This window comes from Hylobates moloch, unplaced genomic scaffold (assembly GCF_009828535.3).
Source record: "Hylobates moloch isolate HMO894 unplaced genomic scaffold, HMol_V3 SCAFFOLD_15, whole genome shotgun sequence".
NCBI classification, from domain to species: domain Eukaryota; kingdom Metazoa; phylum Chordata; class Mammalia; order Primates; family Hylobatidae; genus Hylobates; species Hylobates moloch.
Window position 1 is genome coordinate 32,647,063 of NW_026652290.1, and position 22,852 is coordinate 32,669,914.

Genomic DNA, 22,852 nt, shown 5'->3' on the forward strand with positions numbered 1-22,852 from the left:
ACAGAGTAGTGATATCTCTAACATGCATCCTGGATGTTTGTCCTTTCTTTATTCTTTGGTACATGTCCTTTTAAGCTTTTTATTTGGGGAAATTTCAAATACTCCCCAAAAGAGAGAAAGCAATATAATGACTTCCCTTGTGCTCATCATCCAGCTTCAATAATTAGCAACGTTACACCAAATTTGTTTCATCTATAGTCCAATTTATTTTTTTTCTAGAGTATTTCAAAATAAGTAACAGACACATAGTGCCAGCTACTCCAGAAGCTGAGGTGGGCAGATCACTTGGGCCTGGAGGTCAAGGATGCAGTGAGCAAAAATCACACCACTGCACTCCAGTCCGGACAACAGATCAAGACCTTGTCAATCAATCAATCAATAACAGACAAAATCATGCCCTTTGAAAATCTGCACCAAGATCATTTGTAGCCGGTCACTCAGAAGTACACTCTTGAGCACCTTCAACTCCTCTGAGCTCTCTCTTTCCAAAGGTTCGGTGGGAGAGTTGTACCTTTGCTTCTCTGGCCTGAAATCTACTTTCTAGAAGTCTGGGGCACACATCTGAGGATGCCCAGCTGTATGGCCTCCCTGCTTCACATATTCCACCGCATAAACTGTGATGGTGCCTCCACTGGTCACATGAAGATCTTTGCGGGAGTAAAGAGGTGGGGAGAGCACAAGGACGCTGCAGGCACCATCCATTCCAGCACCCCTGATTTTACTCCCTGTGGCCAATTTCCTTTCTTTTGTTTTTTGAAGGAGAAGGAAAAGAAGATGTGGGGGGAAGGAGAAGTATGTTAAAAGGATTGGCAGCACCTGAAGTCTCCCTGTCCCAAACTTTGTGCTGTTTTAATCCAAGCTGAACCTTAGGAAATGGGACTTTTATTTTTTCCAGGAGGGAAGTGAGGGGAAATTTAGCAAGAAGGAAAACAGATAATGAAGAGAAGACACATGCTCGGCCAGATCAGAGGCCTACTCTGACATTCTTTTCTTGGCTTTCCTTCTCTTCATCTATAATATGCCTGTTTCCAAACCACTGTTCAGAGGGGGGCCTCCCACTGCTCTGCTCATAAATACTGGGGAACTCTTAGATCATACTGTATTTACAGAGACAGTCAAAACTTACTTGACAGTCCAGTGTTGCTGATGGTTTGGTATTCACTATAAAAAACTGCTTTTTCAAGCATTCCCAAAAAAATAACAGCTGCAATCCAGAACTGGATTCTTAATATATCTTTCCAATAACAGGCAGACCACATCAGCCAGAGTATGCCATATAATATATAAACAATACACATCACCATGTAAAACTGTAGGAAGAGAAGCAATTTTAGTCAGTTAAGCCTTTTGATCATTTGAAAGTTGGCACTTCTACATTCAAGTATCCAACCCTTCATTTTCCAGTCACTCTGGAACCAGAAATAGAGGCTATGTCAAAGCATTAACTACTGAGGAATTACTACCACAAAGCTCTTAGGGTATAAAATTCATTTTTTAAAAAGGAAAAAATGATGAGAAATACTCACAATCATTAGGGGCCAATCTGATGCAGAGATATATCCATGAGGCCCAATCATAGAAAGAGAAACTGGGATAGAGAAGAAGAGAGAGTTAATTAACAGTCAGTCTTAAATCTTTAAGTGTAAGTTCATTTCCCAGAAGGCTCCAAGAATACAAACCACACTAACAAATGCTGAATTTGTATGTAGCACATACACGGTATTGGACAATTAGTAATTGTTTGATTATGTAACCTTACCAAGATACCTTTACTGTAAGACCAGAAACTCTAAAACTGCTAGAAGAAAACATAGGGAGAACACTACACAACACTGGTCTGAGCAATGATTTTTTGGATTTGATCCCAAAAGCACAGGCAACAAAAGCAAAAATAGACAAATGGGATTACATCAATATAAAAAGCTTCTTTGCAGCAAAGGAAACAATTAACAGTAGACATAGACAACTTAAAGATACTGAGACATAAAATTAGCAAGCCATATATCCAAGAAGGAGTTAATATCCAAAATATATAAGCTCAAACAACTCAAAAGCAAGAAAACAAAAAATCCAATTAAAAGAATGGGCAAGGGGCCGGGCGTGACGGCTCACACCTGTAATCCCAGCACTTTGGAAGGCCGAGGTGGGCAGATCACTTAAGGCCAGGAGATCGAGACTAGCCTGACGACCGTGGTGAGACCCGCCTCTACTAAAAACAGAAAAATTAGCCAGGTGTGGTGGCATGCACCTGTAATCTCAGCTACTTGGGAAGCCGAGGTAGGAGAATCACTTGAACCCAGGAGGTGGAGGTTGCAGTGAGCCGAGATTGTGCCACCACACTCCAGCCTGGGTGACAGAGTGAGCTCCTGTCTCAAACCAACAAACAAAAAAAGGCAAGGGACCTGGATATTTCTCAAAAGAAAACATATAAATGAGCAACAGATATTAATACATGAAAAATGCTCAATATCACTAGTCATTAGAGAAATGCAAATTAAAACCCCAATATCATTTCACACCTGTCAGAATGGCTTTTATCAAAAAAATGAAAGACAGTAAGTGCTGATGAAGATGTGGAGAAAAGGGATGCTTTGTATACTGTCAGTGAAAATGTCAATTAGTACAGCCATTATCAAAAACAGTATGGAAGGTCCTCAAAAAACTAAAAACAGAATTACCATATAATCCAGTAATCCCACTTTACTATTTACCCAAAAGATCTAGAATCCGTTTGTCAAAGAGCTGTCTGCACCCCCATGCTCCCTGCAGCAGTATGAACAGTAGCTAAGTTATGGAATCAACGTTAAGTGTCCATCAACAGATGAATGGATGAAGAAAATGTGTATATATACACAATGAAATACTATTCAGCCTTTAAAAAGAAGAAAATTCTGTCATATGCAACCACATGGATGGAACTGGAAAACACTGTGCTGAATGAAATGAGTCAGGCACAGAAAGACAAATACTGCATATTTTCACTTATACGTGGAATCTAAAACAATCGAACTCCTAATACGAGAGCAGAACGGTGGGTACAGAGGCTGGGGGGTAGGAGGCAAGGATAAAAAAAAATCTCAGACAGGAGGAATAAGTTTTTTTTCTTTTGAGTTCTATTGCATAGCATGGTGAATAGTTAATAGAGTACTGTATGTTTCAAAATTGCTAAGAGAGTACATTTCAAATGTTCTCACCACAAAAAATGTTAAGCATTTGGGGTGATGAATATGTTAACTAGTTTGACTTAATTATTCCACACTGTATTTATAGATTATAACATCACTTTGTACCCCATACATTTATATCATTGTAATTGTCAATTTACAAAAAAAAGAAAAAAAGAGATACTTTTACTTGTATACAAGCTATTCTAAAAACCTGTGCCAAATCTGATCATATACAAGAGCACAGTAGTCCCAGCTACCAAACAAGAACTCAGACTGGCCCCCATCTCACTGGGACCTTATCTTCCTTGACGTAACTTGGAATAAATTACCAAACTCACACATCTAGGTTGGGTTTTGTCTGAGACAGCAATCATAAACCACATGCCAAGTACAGTGCAAAACATCAGGGCTCAGTGACAGCTCCAGCTACTAATTAGCAGGGGCTCAAAACTGCCCGCTGGTGTCAGGGGAAAAGACACAATGCCTGGGAAAGAACTGGGCACAAGGCTAGTTCTATGGTCTGAATGTCCTCAAAAATTTATTAAAGCTTCATACCCACTGCGGTGGTATTAAGAGGTGAGGCCTTTTGGGAAGTGATTAAGTCACAAGGGCTCTGTCCTCATGAATAGATTAATGCCTTACAAAAGGCCTGGAGGGAACTAGCTTAGGCCCTTCTTTGCTCTTCTGCCTCCACCCCGTGAGAGCAGAGTGGTTGTCCCCTTTTGTGCTTCCTGCCCTTCCATCCTTTCTGCCATGTGAGAACACATCGTTCAAGGTGCCATCTTGGAAGCAGACACCAGGGCCCTAACCAGACACCAAACTTGCTGGCACCTTGATCTTAGACATCCCCGCCTCCAGAACTGTGGGGAAATAAATTTCTGTTCTTTATAAATTACCCAGTGTCAAGTATTCTATTACAGCAGCACAAACAGACTAAGATAGCTAGGTGACAGAATGGCATCGGGGTCCCTGCTCCCTCTACTTGGCACAGTCTGGCTCATGATGCCATCTCCAGAAGGAAGCCTTACCTCACACTCTTCCAGAGCAGCCACCTTGCCAGCTTCCCTCCAAGGGCCATGCAGTACACCAGACCGAGCCTCCTCTGCAGCAATGCCTACCTCACCTCGTTGGTTTCTGCCAGCTGACTGGCTGAATCAGAGCAGTATCAAATCCCCAGGGCCCTCACATGCTGATTGGCTACTGCTGGCCCCAGCAGACACCCGCTATGGAAAACATCAGCCAAAGTGATTCTAAATACGTAAAAGCATTCATTCTCTTGAAAACTGCTTATTGCAAGTCTACTTTTGTGGCACTAAGGAACCACAGCTTAACAAGGCACAGAGGGTCTAACTTACAGTGGTGGGGGTGCCTCACAGACCATAGAAGCCACATGCTGGCAGATATGCTGCTTCTACTCCTAGGCTACAGACAGATCCTTTAAAATAAAATTTGTCAAATAATAAAAATCTTAAATCCCTGATGATGGCCATTTTCAAGAAACAGAGAACATAACCTACTTGAAATACAACTAAAATGTTGCCTACACATTTCTACATGTTAAAAAATTTTTTTAATCTGAAAGAATGGAGAATTTTATATCCCACTATGAAGTTTGAAATTTTAAAAATTTATCTTAACACAGTAAAATTTTCAATCAATTAAAAAAATAGTAGCAATAAGAGAGCTTAATGTTACATTTTAAGTATCTAAAATAAATGTATGATTAACAGAAATTCATTTTTGAATGATGTATTTCAAACAGAGAATGTTGACTCAGGTCAGTGACAAAAATACAGAATACAGAAAATGCAGATAGTAAACATGCATGCAGTTTAACTATACCATTCAAATTCCAGCTTGCATCTGTATTCTCCGTTTTAATGGAAACAATAAAGATATGAAACCCATCTTTTTGTGTTCTGGCTACCACATCCTGAAATAGAGGGGAAAAAAATTCTTCACATTATTTTTAACAAATTGCTATGTAATATAGCTGAACAACTGTTTGCCATATTTTAAAATAATTGAATCAGGTTACTTTTTTAATTTTTCTATTTTTAAATTTTTTCCTTTTTTTCTGAGATGGGGGTCTCACCATGTTGCCCAGGCTGGTCTCAAACTCCTGACCCCTCATGTGATCCTCCTGCTTTGGCCTCCCAAAGTGCTGGGATTACAGGTGTGAGCCACTGTGCCCAGCCATATTGGGTTTCTTTTAAACACACACACACACACACACACACACACAGACACAGACACACAGACACACACACACACACACACACACACACAAATAAAACAGAAAAGGAATGGCACGCAGTAGAAGGATAGCTATTTCTCTTATTAGACACCATCCTCCCAGACCTAAAAAGGTAAAGGAGGAAAGAAGCTTTTCTCATTCTTCAATGTTTTCTGTCTTTTATATTTTTACAGGTTCCCTTTAATATTACCATTCTATATATTGTTTAATATTATCAATAAAAAACTTTTTCTAGGGCTCAGCAGGGTGGCTCCTACCTGTAATCCTAGCACTTTAGGAGGCCGAGGCAGGTGGATCACTTGAGTTCAGGAGTTTGAAACCAGCCTGGCCAACGTGGCAAAACCCTGTCTCTACTAAAAATACAAAAATTAGCCAGGTGTGGTGGTAGGCACCTGTAGTCCCAGCTTCTTAGGAGGCTGACGCAGAAGAATCACTTGAACCTGGGAGGCGGAGGTTGCAGTGAGATGAGATCACACCACTGCACACCAGCCTAGGTGACAGAGCGAGCCTGTGTCTCAAAAAAAGCTTTTTTTTCTAACATTACTCTTCTCATATTTTATCCTAATTTTATCAAACATTTTGTTTTATTTAAATGTGTGGTTTTTATTATTTATTTTTTTTTTTTAGATGGAGTCTCGCTCTGTCACCCAGGCTGGAGTACAATGGTGCGATCTTGGCTCACTGCAACCTCAGCCTCCTGGGTTCAAGCAATTCTCATGCCTCAGCCTCCGAGTAGCTGGGATTCTAGGCACCTGCCACCACACCCGGCCTAATGTGTGGTTTTTAAATTGAACTGGGGGAAGAGGAAGTTAGATAATGTTGTCAGAAATGACTCAGATTAAGTACATAAGCTAAATGATTCAAATTTCTTAAGGCACTATGGTACTTGCAATTCCACTAAGGAATAAAACTTCCCACTGTAATGCTTGTAAATTCTCCAGTGCCCTCCCATAACTGGACCACACTTCTTATACTCCATTTTCCTGAATATTTCCTATCTGTTTCTTTCATTTCCTACTCCTCATCATATGACTGATTTTGTACAAAGTTTGTCCTGGCCACGGCAGAGCGAGTGCCTTTCCATTATCAGACTTCTTTAAGATGGCTTTAGAGAAAACATGAAGAGTCATAGTATAAAAGCAAACATTAAGCTCTCCCAAACCTGCTTTCAGTCCCTACACATCACTCCCAACCCTTTCGACCTCTTACTCAGTCTTCTGACTTTTAGTAATTCCCCAAAATGCCAAAATTTCCCTTCCACACGCTACATTCGTGGTTTCTATTTCTTTAAATCCTTAATGACAAGCACAGTCCATTGCTATGCTGTCTTGCACATTTAGAGGGGGAATTTTATTTTTTAAAGAAAAGAAACGCTGCATAGAAATTCATCTTAAATTGCTTTAAGGGTATTTTTAGACAAAGATAGAAACAATATATACAAAATTCATATAGACATATACAAGAAAACCTTTTTTTGAGACAGAATCTTGCTCTGTCACCCAGGCTGAAGTTTAGTGGTGCAATTTCAGCTCACTGCAACCTCTACCTCCCAGGTTCAAGTGATTCTCATGCCTCAGCCTCCCAAGTAGCTGGGATTACAGGCATGTACCACCATGCCTCACTAATTTTTGTATTTTTAGTAGAGATGAGGCTTTGCCATGTTGGCCAGGCTGGTCTCAAACTGCTGGCCTCAAGCAATCTACCTGCCTCAGCCTCCCAAAGTGCAGAGATTGCAAGCAGGAGCCACCGCACCTGGCCTGAAAACATACGGTTTTAAATAATGTTTCCTTTTCCTTCCACAATTCTAATAACCCTACTTTATATCACTAAGTGTCTATCCATCAGCGACTTTTTTCAGTCTTACGTTAACTTGTGTATATTTGATTTAAAGACAAATCAAACTGCTTACCGTTGATCTTTCCTGGTTTGAAACATTTCTGATATTTATTAGTTCTTTATTCTGGAAAAAAGAGTAAATAATGCCATTTTATACTGCTGCATTGCTATGGAGAAAAATTGTTTTAATAATTAAGAAAAAAATGTTAGAAGAAAAATGAAAAATTAAAAGCTAAACATCAAAGAACAAATCTCACTATATCCCAAACACAAGTAACAAAGTTCTGCTTTTGAAAAGTTACCCCTATTATATAAAGAGATTGAATCTATGACTCACTGACGCTCCTGAAAGAGATGGGAGAATGGAAGCTACTTGAAAAACCTACTTTAGTATATCATCCATGAGAACTTCCCCAACCTAGCTAGAGGGGCCAACATTCAAATTCAGGAAATGCAAAGAAACCCCACAAGATACTTCACAAGAAGATAATCCCCAAGACACATAAATCATCAGATTCTCCAAGGTCAAAATGAAGAAAAATGTTAAAGGCACCTAGAAAGAAAGGTCAGGTCACTCACAAAGGAAAACCCATCAGATTAACATCAAGCCTCTCTGCAGAAACCCTACAAGGAGAAGAGAATTGGAAGCCTACGTTTAACATTCTTAAAGAAAAGAAATTCCAACCAAGAATTTTATGTCCGGCCAAACTAAGCCTCATAAGTGAAGGGGAAATAAGACCCTTTTTAGACAAGCAAATGCTGAGGGAATTCATTCAGACCTGCCTTACAAGGCTCCTGAAAGAAGCACTAAATATGGAAAGACCATTACCAGCCACTAAATAAACACACTTAAGTACGTAAACCAGTGACACTATAAAGTAACCACACAAATGAGTCTGCATAATAACCAGCTAACAACATGATGACAGGATCAAATCCACAATACCAATACTAAAAGCCCCAATTAAAAGGCACAGAATGTCAAGCTGGATAAAGAAGCAAGACCCAATGGTTTGCTGTCTTCAAGAGACCCGTCTCACATGCAACAACACGCATAGGCCCAAAATAAAGGGTTGGAGAAAAATCTACCAAGCAAATGGAAAACAGAAAAAAAGCAGAGGTTGCAGGCCTAATTTCAGACAAAACAGACTTTAAACCAACAAAGATCAAAAAAGACAAAAAAGGGCATTATGTAATGGTAAAGGGTTCAATTCAACAAGAAGACTTAACTATCTTAAATACATATGCACCCAACACAGGAGTACCCAGATTCATAAAGCAAGTTCTTAGAGACGTTTAAAGAGACTTAGGCTCCCACACAATAATAGTGAGAGACTTCAACACCTGACTGAAAGTATTAGACAGATCACTGAGGCATAAAATTAACAAAGATATTCAGGACTGAACTCAACACTGGATCAAATGGAGCTGATAGACATCTACAGAACTCTTCACCCAAAAATAAAAGAATATATACTCTTCTCCTCTCTGCATGGCACATACTCTAAAATCAGCCAATCAGAAATAAAACAATGCTCAGAAAATGCAAAAGAACAAAAATCATATACCAACCACTCTCTCAGACCACAATAAAACTGGAAATCAAGATTAAGAAAATCTTTCAAAACCATACAATTGCATGGATATTAAACAACCTGCTCCTGAATGACTTCTGGGTGAATAATGAAATTAAGGCAGAAATCAAGAAGTTCTTTGAAACTAATGAGAACAAAGATACAACATATCAGAATCTCTGGGACATAGCTAAGGCAATGTTAAGAGGGAAATTTATAGCACTAAACGCCCACAGTGAAAAGTTAAAAAGATCTTGGCTGGGCGCGGTGGCTCACACCTGTAATCCTGTAATCCCAGTACTTTGGGAGGCTGAGGCAGGTGGATCATCTGAGGTCAGGAGTTCGAGACCAGCCTGGCCAACATGGCAAAACCTCATCTCTACTAAAAATACAAAAATTAGCTGGGTATGGTGGCGGGTGCCTGTAATCCCAGCTACTCGGGAGGCTGAGGCGGGAGAATCGCTTGAACCTGGGAGGCAGAGGTTGCAGTGAGCCGAGATCACACCACTGCCCTCCAGCCTGGGCAACAGAATGAGACTCTGTCTCAAAAAAAAAAAAAAAAAAAAGAAGAAGAAGAGTTAAAAAGATCTCAAATTAATTAACAACCTAACATCACAACTAACAGAACTAGTGAAGCAAGAGCAAACCAACCTCAAAGCTAGCAGAAGACAAGAAATAACCAAAATCAGAGTTGAACTAAAGGAGACTGAGACATGAAAAACCATTCAAAAGATCAATGAATCCAGGAGCTGTTTCTTTGAGAAAATTAGTAAGAGAGACTGCTAGGTAGGTTAATAAAGAAGAACAGACAGAGGATCCAATAAACTCAATTAGAAATGACAAAGGGAATGTTACCACTGACCCCACAGAAATACAAATAGCCATCAGAAAATACGCCTCTATGCACACAAACTAGAAAATTTAGAATAAATGGATAAATTACTGGACACATACACCCTCCCAAGACTAAACCAGGAAGAAATTGATTCCCTGAACAGACCAATAAGAAACTCTGAAATGGAAATAGGCTGCCAAACAAAAAAAGGCCCAAGACCAGATGAATTCACAGCTAAATTCTACTGGAAGTACAAAGAAGAGCTGGTACCATTCCTACTGAAACTATTCCAAAAAAATTGAGGAGGAGGGACTCCTCCCCAACTCATTCTATAAGGCCAGCATTATTCTGATACCAAAACATAGCAGAGACATGACAAAAGAAGGCTTCAGGCCAATATCTTTGATGAACATTGATGCCAAAATCCTCAACAAAATACTAGCAAACCAAATCCAGCAGCACATCAAAAAGTTAATCTACCATGATCAAGCAGGCTTTACCCCTGGGATGCAAGGCAGGTTCAACACATGCAAATCAATAAACATGATTTATTACATAAAGAGAATTAAAGACAGAAACCACATGATCATCTCAATAGATACAGAAAAGGCTTTGGATAAAATACGACATCCTTTCATGTTAAAAACTCTCAATAAACTAGGTATTGAAGGAACAGACCTCAAAATAATAAGAGCCATCTATGACAAACTCATGGCCAACATCATACTGAATGGGCAAAAGCTGGAAGCATTTCCCTTGACATCATGCCCAAGACAAAGATGCCCTCTCTCACCACTCCTATTCAACATGGTATTGGAAGTCCTGGCCAGAGCAATCAAGTAAGAGAAAGAAATAAAGGGCACCCAAATAGGAAGAGAGGAAGTCAAACTATCCCTGTGTGCAGACGACATGATTATATTTCTAGAAAACCCCATACTCTCTGCCCAAAAGCTCCTTGAGCTGATAAGCAACTTCAGCAAAGTTTTGGGATACAAAATCAACATATAAAAATCACTAGCGGCTGGGTGTGGTGGCTTACTCCTGTAATCCCAGCACTTTGGGAGGTCAAGGCGGGAGGATCACTTAAGGTCAGGAGTTTGAGAGCAGCCTGGCCAACATGGTGAAACCCTGTCTCTACTAAAAAAAAAATTCAAAAATTAGCCGGGCATGGTGACAGGTGCCTTTAATCCCAGCTATGCAGGAGGCTGAGGCAGGAGAACTGCTTGAACCTGGGAGGCGGAGGTTGCAGTGAGCCGAGACTGTGCCATTGCACTCCAGCCTGGATGACAGAGTGGGCGGCAGGGGCGGGGGAGGCGGGGAATCACTAGCATTCCTGTTCACCAACAACAGCCAAGCCAAGAGCCAAATCATGAATGCAATCCCATAGGAATACAGCTAACCAAGGAGGTGAATGATCTCTACAATGAGAATTACAAAACACTGCTCAAAGAAATCAGAGATGACACAAACAAATGGAAAGATGTTCCATGCTCGGCTGGGTACAGTGGCTCATGCCTGTAAACCCAGCACTTTGGGAGGCTGAGGCGGGTGGATCATGAAGTCAGGAGATCAAGACCATCCTGGCTAACACAGTGAAACCCCGTCTCTACTAAAAAAAATACAAAAAATTAGCCAGGCATGGTGGCGGGCGTCTGTAGTCCCAGCTACTTGGGAGGCTGAGGCAGGAGAACGGCATGAACCCAGGAGGTGGAGCTTGCAGTGAGTGGAGATCACGCCACTACACTCCAGCCTGGGTGACAGAGCGAGACTCCATCTCAAAAAAAAATAAAAAAGATGTTCCATGCTCATGGATATTAAGAATTAATACTGTTAAAATGGCCCTGCTGCCCAAAGCAACTTACAGATTCAATGCTATTCCTATCAAACTACCAATGACATTCTTCACAAAACTAGAAAAAACTATTTTAAAATTCATATGGAACCAGAAGAGAGCCCAAATAGCCAAGGCAATCCTAACCAAAAGGAACAAAGCTGGAGGCAACACGCTACCTGACTTCAAACTATACCACAGGGCTATAGTAACCAAAACAGCATGGTATTGGTACAAAAACAGACACATAGACCAGTGGAACAGAATAGAGAGCCTGGAAATATGGGTGCACACCTATAATAACTTGGTATTTAATAAAGTTGACAAAAACAAACAATGGGGAAAAGACTCCCTATTCAATAAATGGTCCTGGGATAACTGGCTAGCCATATGCAGAAGATTGAAACTGGACCCTTTGCTTACATTATATACAAAAATCAACTCAGGATGGATTAAAGAGTTAAACATAAAACTTAAAACTATGAAAACCCTATGGAGACAACCTAGACCATACCATTCTGGACGTAGGACAAGTGACAATTTCATGATAAAGTTGCCAAAAAAGCAATCGCAACAAAAGCAAAAATTGACAAATAGGATCTAATTAAACTAAAGAGTTTCTGCACAGCAAAAGAAACTATCAATAGAGTAAAAAGATAACCTACAGAATGAGAGAAAATATTTGCAAGCTATGCATCTGACAAAGATCTAATATCCGGTGTCTATAAGTAACTTAAACAAATGTACAAGAAAAAAAAAACAAAAAAAAATTTAAAAGTGGGCAAAGGACATGACCAGACACTTTTCAGACATGCATACAGCCAAAGAGCATATTTTAAAAAGCTCAATTATCACTGATCATCAGAGAAATGCAAATCAAAACCACAATGAGATACCATCCCACATCAGTCAGAATGGCTATTATTAAAAAGTCAAAAAATAACAGATGCTGGCAAGGTTGTGGAGAAAAGGGAATGCTTATACACTGCTGGTGGGAGTACAAATTGGTTCAACCACTGTGGAAAGCAGTGTGGCAATTCCTCAAAGAGCTGAAAACAGAACTACCATTTGACACGGTAATTCCATTACTGGGTATATTATATACCAAAAGGAATATAAATCGTTCTGTCATAAAGACACATGCACACATATGTTCACTGCAGCACCATTCACATTGCCATAGATATGGAATCAACCTAAATTCCCATCAATGGTAGACTGGATAAAGAAAATGTGGTACATATACATCATGGAATAAAATGCAGAAATAAAAAAGGAGATCGTGTCCTTTGCAGGGACATGGATGGAGCTGGAAGCCATTTTCCTTAGCAAACTAACACAGGAACAGAAAACCAAATACCGCATATTCTCACTTGTAAGTGGGAGCTAAATGATGAGAAAATGGACACAAATAGGGGAACAGCAGACACAAAGAGGGGCCTACTTAAGGGTGAAGGCTGGGAGGAGGTAGAGGAGCAGAAAAAATAACTATTGGGTACTAAACTTAGTACCTGGGTCATGGAAATAATTTGTACAACAAATTCCTGTGACATGAGTTTACGATATAACAAACCTGCACATATACCCCTGAAAATAAAAGTTAAAAAATAAAAATAAAAGCTTCTCCTTAATGAGGATAGTGTTGCCATTGGCAGGGAAAGTGTTAGGAACTAAAAGGGGGTTCTAGGTGCTAAAATGTTCTATAATTCATCAGGGTCTACATGGTTGTGCTCAGTTTTGTTGTTTGTTTGTTTGTTTTGAGACAGAGTCTCGCTCTGTCGCCCAGGCTGGAGTGCAGTGGCGCAATCTCGGCTCACTGCAAGCTCCGCCTCCTGGGTTCATGCCATTCTCCTGCCTCAGCCTCCCAAGTAGCTGGGACTACAGGTGCTCGCCACCACGCTCAGCTAATTTTTTGTATTTTTAGTAGAGACAAGGTTTCACTGTGTTAGCCAGGATCGTCTGGCTCTCCTGACCTCATGATCCAACTGCCTCGGCCTCCCAAAGTGCTGGGATTATGGGCATGAGCCACCGTGCCTGGCCTTTTAAAAATTCATTGAGGAGTACACTGATGTGTACTTTCCCGTGTTTATTACATTTCAACACATTTTAAAGAGAACTCCTTTAAAATTTTTACTAAAGACATTTTCACTTCAGAATTTACAAAAGAACAAAAAATAAATTTAAATGCCCCATAACCTCACTACTCAAGGCTGACTGCTAGGTTTATTTTTGTTTTTGTTTTTCTTTTCTTTTCTTTTCTTTTTTTTTTTTTGAGAGGAAGTCTCCCTCTGTTTCCCAGCCTGGAGTGCAATGGTGCAATCTCAGCTCACCACAACCTCCACCTCCCGGTTTCAAGTGATTCTCCTGCCTCAGCCTCCCGAGTAGCTGGGACTACAGGCATGCTCCACTATGCCCGGCTAATATTTGTATTTTTAGTAGAGATGGGGTTTCACTATATGGGTCAGGCTGGTCTTGAACTCCTGACCACGTGATCCGCCCACCTTGGCCTCCCAAAGAGCTGAGATTATAGGCTTGAGCCACCGCACCTGGCCTTGTTTTTGTTTTTTGAGATGGAGTCTCGCTCTTGTCCCCCAGTCTGGAGTGCAATGGTGTGATCTCGGCTCACTGCAACCTCTGCCTCCCGGGTTCAAGTGATTCTGCTGCCTCAGCCTCCTGAGTAGCTGGGATTACAGGTGCGTACCACCATGCCCAGCTAATTTTTTGTATTTTAAGTAGAGATGGGAGTTTCACCATGTTGGCTAGGCTGGTCTCAAACTCCTAACCTCAGGTGATCTACCCGCCTCATCCTCCCAAGGTGCTGGGATTACAGGCTGAGCCACCACGCCCGGCCGACTGCTGTTAATCATTTTAGAATCTAAGCTCCCACACTGGGAGGGAGAAAAGGCATAAAGGAGGAGGTAGTGTTGACATGTGTCAAATGCTGATAAGTCAAGACTTTTGGTAAGAGGAACAGACCATTGGATTTAACAACATGGAACTCACTGGTGACTTTGACTAGAGCTGTTTTGATGGGATGATGGATGCAAAGGTCTGACTGCAGTTGACAGAAGGAAGAGTGAGAGATTAATTAGAGGTAGCAGATATAAAAGACCCTTGCAAGGATGTTGCCAAAATAAGTTGCAAGGAAATGGAACAATGACATCAGTATCTTATCTTTTTTTTCTGAGACTCCGTCACCCAGGCTGGAGTGCAGTGGCACAATCATGGCTCACTGCAACCTCCGCCTCACAAGTTCAAGCAATTCTCATGCCTCAGCCACCTGAGTAGCTGGGACTACGGGCACATGCCACCGCACCCGGCTAATTTTTGTATTTTTAGTAGAGATGGGGTTTCACCAGGCTGGTCTCAAACTCCTGACCACAGGTGATCCACCCACCTCAGTCTCCCAAAGTGCTGATATTACAGGTGTGAGCCACCGCGCCCAGCCAAGTATCTTACTTATTATGTACTACTATACACACAAACAAACTAAACCTAAAAATTTACAAGTTAACCACCTTTATTAAAATCCTGATAAAACAGTACTTCAGTTGATACTTGTATTCAGTGGGAATAAAATAAACTTTATTTTGACCTGGCAAGTCAGATACCACTTTTATCAAAATTCTGATAAAACATTACTTCAGTTGATACTTGTATTCACTGGGAATAAAATAAACTTTATTTTAACATGGCAAGTCAGATACTCACATTCAAAGATGGAAACACCTGTGACTCACTGTTGCAATCCAAGTTTTCATTTTTTGTTGTCCAACAGTTGTCATTCTTTAAATAATGACAAAAGTCTTCATCAACACTAAGTTTATGTTTTTGGAACAGCTCCTATATAAGGTAAAATTCTATGTTATAATTTATTCCCACACTTCTTATCCTAGAATATAAATAAAAGTTAATGTCTAAATAATACCAAAAGTATATTCAGTTTGAAATACCTGGAAATATGCAGTAGAATAAAATACCAAATAAAAACTGTTTTGAATATAATTTTAATATAATTGAGATAATGATAACCTTTTAGCCATTCCAGTGTGTTCAGATACAGTAATACATAACACAAGCATACTCACAGTAAGAAAACTGACTAAGATACTACAAGGAAATAGTTTCCAGAGAAATAAAACATACTTTGTTCTGGGGCTACTTGTATTTTATCCCATGTGTAAGAGATTTTACAGAGAAAGAAAGCAGCATTCAACTACAAAAAAGAGAAAGCAAACAGTAAGATATAGCAAAGGTAGCTGAGTGCAGAGGAGACGCTCCTTTACACAACTACCTGAGGTTCCTGGCATCCTTGAATGGATGAATGAACTAGGCTCCTTAATGGCAGCTGCCAGTCATCAAAAAAAGTAGAGTTGGCTCCCACAGACCAAATATGGGACAATTTGAGCAAAATAAATAAAAATAGTAATAGATTATAACCTATATAACAAAGTAAAAATCAGCGAGTCCAACCTGATGACTGACAGGTTAAGACAGATTGATTAGGGGAGTAGAGAGAGTGCATCCTTATAGTAGAATGCTAATAAATGACGAAGAAAGTATGGAACTAGAAAATCACCATTCAGCAATCAGCACAGTAATGACTGACTCATCAGGCAAGAATCATGAAGGGATGCTAAAACAAGTGGCTGAAGGTTTGATGAAAACCACAAGATATTTACATAGTTTCAATAGTTTTTCCTCACAAGTTGTTGTTAATAACAAAGAGAAAAGTAGTAACTTTGGAATGGAAAAAATCTTGCGGATATGTCCTTGACCAACTGACCAAATTAACATCACCAAAAATGAGACAAATCAGTATTCTGTGGTATTCCTGCCAAAAATGTATAACTTGAATCTGATCATGAATAAACACCAGAAATATTCAAATTGAGGGGCATTTTGCAAAAATAAACGGTTTGTACACTTCAAAACTATCAATGCCATGACATACCAAAAAGGGGGAAAAATCCAGATTATCAGGAACTAAAAACAAAAACAAGGAAAGGAAACGAAATGTGAACCTGAATTGGTTCCTGTATGGGGTGTGGAGGAGGGGGGGCCTGCTCTAAAAGACAATATTGGGACACTGGTGAATTTTTTTTTTTTTTTGAAGACAAGGTCTCACTGTCTCCCAGGCTGGAGTACAGTGGTGCAATCACAGCACACTGCAACTTTGAACTCCTGGGCTCAAGGGATCCTCCGGCCTGAGCCTCCCGAACAGCTGGGACTATAGGCACATGCCACTGTGCCTGGCTAATTTTTTAATTTTTTGTAGAGACAAGGTCTCACTTGTTGCCCAGGCTGGTCTTTAACTCCTGGGCTTAAGCGATCCTCTCGCCTCAGGTTCCCAAAGCGCAGGAATTACAGGTGTGACCCACCCTGCCCAGCTGCAAAATTTTAATAAGGTTTATATATAATAGCATCGTATCAGTGTTAAATTTGAATTCTATAATTATACTGTGAAAAAAATAAATGAATATCTCTGTTCTTAGGAAATTTACATTGAAGTATTTAGTGTGAAGGTGTAAAATATTTAGAGATAAAGCCAAAAAGGCAGTTCAAGGAAAATGGCATGGTTCAACCCAAATAGAAATATAATACTAATAACAATACAGAAAGCCAGCTACAATGGCTCACGTCTATAATCCCAGAGACTCTGGAGGCTACCTGAGGCAACCTGCCAGGAGGGTCACTTGAGCCCAGGAGTTCAAGGCTGGAGTGAGCCATGATCGCCCCACTGCATTCCAGCCTGGGTGGCAGAGAGAGATCTCGTATGTATTTATATGCATATACATGTATATGTATAGGTATATACATATATACATATGCAATTTTAAAAAATATGGAAACCCATATATTATTCAAGGTAGAAGCCAAACAGGTAACAGAGAATCTGAAAAGGAAAAAATCCCAAGCAACTATCATGAGAATCATCAAGAGCAACACCTTGCTGAGAGCCCAGTGCACATCCCAGGAGGAAGAAACCCAGGCTTCAGAGCCAGGTGCAGGAAAAGCCTTCCTCAGCACAGCCACTTTCTCCTTCTCTCTCAGAATCCTCAGCCTTTCCCCAGATACCTCCTTTCTTCTTCTCACCTCTCTCTGCGATCTACTTGTGCTCACTAAATCTACTTGTACTCAATACAGTTCTAGGTTCCCTATAATTTTTTTAAAAAGTGAAACATTTAAACAAATTAAGCATTTATTTGTATGTACAGTGTCTTTGTCAACGACTGCTACGTGCCTGAATTTAAACATTTACTAACATTTTTCATAACATACAAGGCAACTAAAAGCTTGTAGTGTTCTCAGCACGTAACTTGGTTTATTGCCATAAGTCCCAAAATTAATCTGTGGCACTTCTAAAACTGTAATCTCTATTTCTAGCCTCTTCACTTGATGAGCTAATAAATCTTTATACTCATAATTTTCCTTCATAGCTTTATATACATTAAAAACTTGTGTTTTACTTACTTCCAGATTAGAATGCTCATTGTGACAGGTATGATACTTCAAATGCCACACTATGGTAAACTTCACAGGCCCAGAACAATGGAATGACTTAACTGTTTAGAAAAAGAAAGTCTCGTTTTACATGAATAATACATACACTCTAATATAAACTTAAGGTTTTGAGAATGCAATTAAAAATAGGCTACTTTAATATAACAATGAGTAAAACATTACCTAATTTCTCCAAAAAGTCACTGTAAAGTGAGACAGATAAATTCATTAAATTGTTATAGTTAACCAAAAGCTGCTGTAATACTGCTCATTTCATCTGTAAGTCTAAAATTAAATAAGCTGAGTGGCCTGATACGCTAAGTCACTGCTTATTTCACTCTCAAACATTTTTCTCACTCACATATTAATTCAAAATATACTGAGTGAGCCCCATCCTGTGTGCCATCCTGTGAGCTATGATGGTAAACAAGAACAATGCCTGTCTATGACTTAAGAGGTACTGGAGGAGTGAGTTTTAACAACTAAACAGGCATTCTCAGTAGTCCCAGAGGCTGAGAATGGTCAAGGGAGCACTGAGCAGGTCACCTATCATAGCCCAGGAGAGCATGAAGAATGGGTTCTGGGTAAGCTTGCTGGAGGAGGAGACCTGTAACTTGAAGGAAGAGCAGGAGTTAGCCTGGTGAAGAGAAGGGTGGACCATACACGTAAATGCCCAGGGTGAGTGAAAGCACGGCATGAGTATGACCCCTGAAAATAGTCTGCTATGCTTAGAACACAGGCTGGGGAAAGGAGAAAGAGTTGAAGCTGGAGAAGAGTGCTGGGGAAAATTCATGAGGTCTTACACCCTGCTGAGGAGTTTGGCCTTTCTTTTGAATGATCCAGGTAAGAGCGTGACACGAATAGGCAGACTGAAAAGCATTAAGTCTGGAGTTAAGGAGAGCTCTGTTGGGAACGTCCTCACAACATGGCAGCTGGCTTACCCCAGAGTGAATGATTAGAGAGAGAGCAAAGATGCAGCCACAGTGTCTTTTATAACTTAGCCTCAGAAGGGATGTGCCATTATTTCCACCATGCTCTATCAGTCACTCAGACCAACTCTGATAAAATGTGTTCAGACCAACTCTGATAAAATGTGTTAGAGGACTACACAAGATCATGAATAACAGGAAGCAAGGATCATTGGGAGTCATCTCAAAGGCTGATAATGACAAACAGCGAAACCAAACTGAGACCAGAGATTCAAGTTCAACAAACTGAGGCTGGTGGATTTTCTGGGGGACAGTACCCAAGAGATGGAAGCTACATAAAGAGAAAGAGAAAGAGAAATCTGCACAGTGATTCCCTGGAGTTTCTGGCTGAAGGGCAGCCTGCCCATGCGTAGGAACAAGCCCAACAATTCTCAGAGCTCACGCAGAGCTGGGAACTGTTTGAGTTTCCACTAGCCAGAGTGGAGAGGCCTCAGTAAATATACCAGGTATTTGGAAGACAAGCAGAAAGACCACACCACAGAAGCACTGCTAAGTTTGCCCTAGACAAAAGGCTACTGCAGAACCATCCTAAAAGAACTTAACAAGAAAACTGGAAAGCATCAAACTGACCCACAAGGAACTTAAATGTCTGCTAGAACAAAGTTGTTAAGGGACTACAACGCCCTCCAGCACTCAAAAATGTGAAATTCACAATATGCACTGACCAAACAAACAAAAAGCCTGCTTGGATACTGACTGGGACTAAACTGAATTTATAGATCAATCTGGGAAGAACTGACAGTATGATGTTTGCTACAGATTTTTCATAGATGCCCATTATCAGGTTGAGGAAGTTTCCTTCTACTTCTAACTTTCTTCGAGTTTCTATCATGAATGGGTGTTGAATTTTTTTCAAATGCTATTTCTGTATACTTTGAGATGATCATATGGTGCATTTCTTATATTCTGTTAATATGATGAATTACATTGAGAGATTTTTTAGCACAGGGCTCCACATGACTTGAATGAGACAGCAGAAAAAAGGTTGCCTTAAAAAAGCCAGATATCTGATCTCCCAAACAGCATCGACATATATCCAAGGGACCAGTCCTTAGCTTAACAAGCACTAAAATCTGGCTCTGTGAAAACACAGATTCTCATGTCACCCTTTTCCCGATGGTAGATGTGTACATTAGAATGCTCAATTACTCACTTTCATGACTATCATGTAGATGTATAAATTAGAATACTCAATTACTCACTTACAATGAACAGAAACTGTAAACTGGACTAGTAATGATCAACTCTTTCCCTTCAGCATGCCTCCCTAGAGGCCCAATACGGATGAGAAGGTGGTTTGGTGAGCATGGCACCAGACCAAGGAGGCTCAGGTGGATGCTATATCCACACCTGCCAGCCCCATGTCATAGCTGTGGTCATGGTTCAAGAAAACCTCTCCCCCAACAATGCTGTTGGACATGACCAGCATTTGCCTGACTAAACCCTAGTTTTATTATGCTTTTGCTCTTAAATCCCTCACGCTGTCCCATTCTTTCTTTAGATAAGTTAATAACAATGTCTTGATTGTAGTCTACTCATAGGTTGATCTCAGGCATTTGTAATGATTTTTAAAAATCAAATTCTGTTTCAGTGGCTGACATTACTTTTTTTTCCCCATATAACTTTTTGTCAGCACCAGACTGAGTTCTTTTAAATCCTCTTTGTCTAGACTTTGAGACATGAATTCATTAAATAAACAGATGCCAGAATTTTTTTCTCACTCACCTTGGACTTCAATTTCCTCTTACCAAGCTCTTATCACCACTGATGATTGATATTACAGAGCTGCTTGAAACCACCTCTGCTTTCTAGCTGCTGGCTAGCCTGACTTCCCTCAGGAAAGACCCGTAAAAGGCAGAATTGCCCCCAACAAATGAGCAGAGCATGATCTGTTGCATGAAAGGAAAGAGTCACGGCTTTGGATCCTGTAGAAGCCAGTTTGCTCTACCCAGCCAAAAACTGCTCCTTATCCTGAGACTTTAACTCTGGCAACCAATTTTCCTAGTTAGGTTACTGGAAACAATAAGAGGAATTGGGCCACAGTGAATATGATCCAATGTAAATCCAGTGAAATTCTTAAAAAACCTTGGTAGTTCTGGTATATCAGTATTGACACAGAAAAGACAGTCCCTACCTAATGAATATTTTAACTTTTATCAACCTTAAAACTCTAATTAAAATGTTGTCCAGCAATTTTTACTTATGAGGATATGTACATTTTGAAAATTTTCAAGGCCATAAAGGGTTTATCACAATCATGACATTTCATATATTCATAAAAGCAATTTATCTAGTTTTAAAAATCTGAGACTTGAAGTCAAATTTCACAAAAACCAAATTTTTTGTTCGTCTATTAGACTTTAATTATAATTTTCATAAAATGATTCATATTACATTTTCTGAAAGAAGATCAGAAAAATCCATTCTTGTGGGCCATGCACAGTGGCTCATGCCTGTAATCCCAGCACTTTGGGAGAGTGAGGTGGGTAGATCACCTGGGGTCAGGAGTTTGAGACCAGCCTGGCCAACACCGTGAAACCCCGTCTGTACTAAAAATACAAAAATTAGCCAGGTGTGGTGGTGTTCGCCTGTAATCTCAGCTACTAGGGAGGCTGAGGCAGGAGAATCACTTGAACCTGGCAGGCAGAGGTTGCAGTGAGCAGAGATCTTGCCACTGCACTCCAGCCTGGGTGACAAAGACTCCTGTCTCAAGAAAAAAAAAAAAAAGAAAAATCCATTCTTGTAAATAACCAAGTCCCGACTGAAACAAAACTTTAAAATGTTAGAACCACTTAAAAGCAAAACATTTGCTTAGTTTATTATATATGTTATCTTCATTTACATGAATGCATTTTATATTATGTTGTTTATGTATATATTAGTATTTTATTATTCTTGTTTTTTTGTTTGTTTGTTTTTGAGACAGAGTCTCACTGTGTCGCCCAGGCTGGAGTGCAGTGGCACGATCTCGGCTCACCGCAACCTCTGCCTCCCAGGTTCAAGTGATTCTTCTGCCTCAGCCTTCCAACTAGCTGGGACTACAGGTGCCCGCCACCACGGCCGGCTAACTTTTTTTGCATTTTTAATAGAGATGGGGGTTTCACTATGTTGGCCAGACTGGTCTTGAACTCCTGACCTTGTGATCCGCCCGCCTCGGCCTCCCAAAGTGCTGGGATTACAGGCGTGAGCCACCGCACCCAGTCTAGTATTTTATTGTTTTATTATACTTACCAGATAACTTGATATCTGTAGAGTTAAACATAGTTTTCCTAAATATCAAAGGTCCTGATTTCTAAAATGAAAAACAAACACAGGAAGATCTTGTTAGAAGGTTTTTTTCGCAATGTTTTACCCCACAACATATAGAGTTCTAATCCTTGCACTCCTCTCTCTGACAAGAGTATTTTTTTAATGTAAATCTGATCACATCACTAACTTGCTTAAAACCTTGTCATGATTCTACTTCCTGCAGTTACCCTGAGGATCAGGAGGGCTCCGGCCTCTAGCAGACTCAGTTAGGGCCAGTGACACATAAGAGGTAAAAGATGCTGCCATTGCCGGATTAGTGCTGCTCAGACGTGACATGAACTGACTGCATTTGCATGCTGCTCTCCTGGCGTCAATTTGAATGTACTTTTGATAAGGAACTGTCCCCCTCTCCCAGCTCCAAGTCATTATGGTTTACCAATGCAATTACAACAGACCGAAATTCTTACTGTAGCCTATAGGACGTGAATAATCAAGGCCTGCCCACCTCTCAACTTTCCAGTTCCTGAAAAGCATGATGTTCTTTCCTGCCCTCAGGATTAGTGGTCAACCTGAAAAATTTACTTTAAAATCCTTCCTTTCACCCTTTGTT

At 40.2% G+C, this 22,852-nt stretch overlaps 1 protein-coding gene and 1 long non-coding RNA gene across 5 annotated transcripts in view; one reads left to right on the forward strand and one right to left on the reverse strand.

The window, feature by feature from the left end:
• The window catches only part of TMEM87B (transmembrane protein 87B), a 72,397-nt gene that overhangs the window by 36,002 nt on the left and 13,543 nt on the right, over positions 1 to 22,852 (reverse strand). For 3 of the 4 annotated variants that reach the window (XM_058428391.1, XM_058428388.1, XM_058428389.1), the window contains 7 exons: positions 22,225 to 22,285; positions 17,975 to 18,066; positions 15,212 to 15,343; positions 7,334 to 7,384; positions 5,010 to 5,100; positions 1,527 to 1,588; positions 1,127 to 1,310 (listed from right to left, as the gene is read on the reverse strand). In XM_058428391.1, coding sequence (XP_058284374.1) covers positions 1,127 to 1,310; positions 1,527 to 1,588; positions 5,010 to 5,100; positions 7,334 to 7,384; positions 15,212 to 15,343; positions 17,975 to 18,066; positions 22,225 to 22,255 — 643 coding nt within the window. In that variant the 5' untranslated portion in view covers positions 22,256 to 22,285. Of the gene's footprint in view, positions 1 to 1,126; positions 1,311 to 1,526; positions 1,589 to 5,009; positions 5,101 to 7,333; positions 7,385 to 15,211; positions 15,344 to 17,974; positions 18,067 to 18,187; positions 18,325 to 22,224; positions 22,286 to 22,852 lie in introns of those variants that run through there. The other variant, XM_058428390.1, reaches the window with a different exon arrangement.
• LOC131381302 (uncharacterized) lies at positions 18,507 to 19,717 on the forward strand. Its single transcript, XR_009209946.1, has 2 exons — positions 18,507 to 18,682; positions 18,848 to 19,717. It is a non-coding gene; the product is annotated as an uncharacterized LOC131381302 (long non-coding RNA).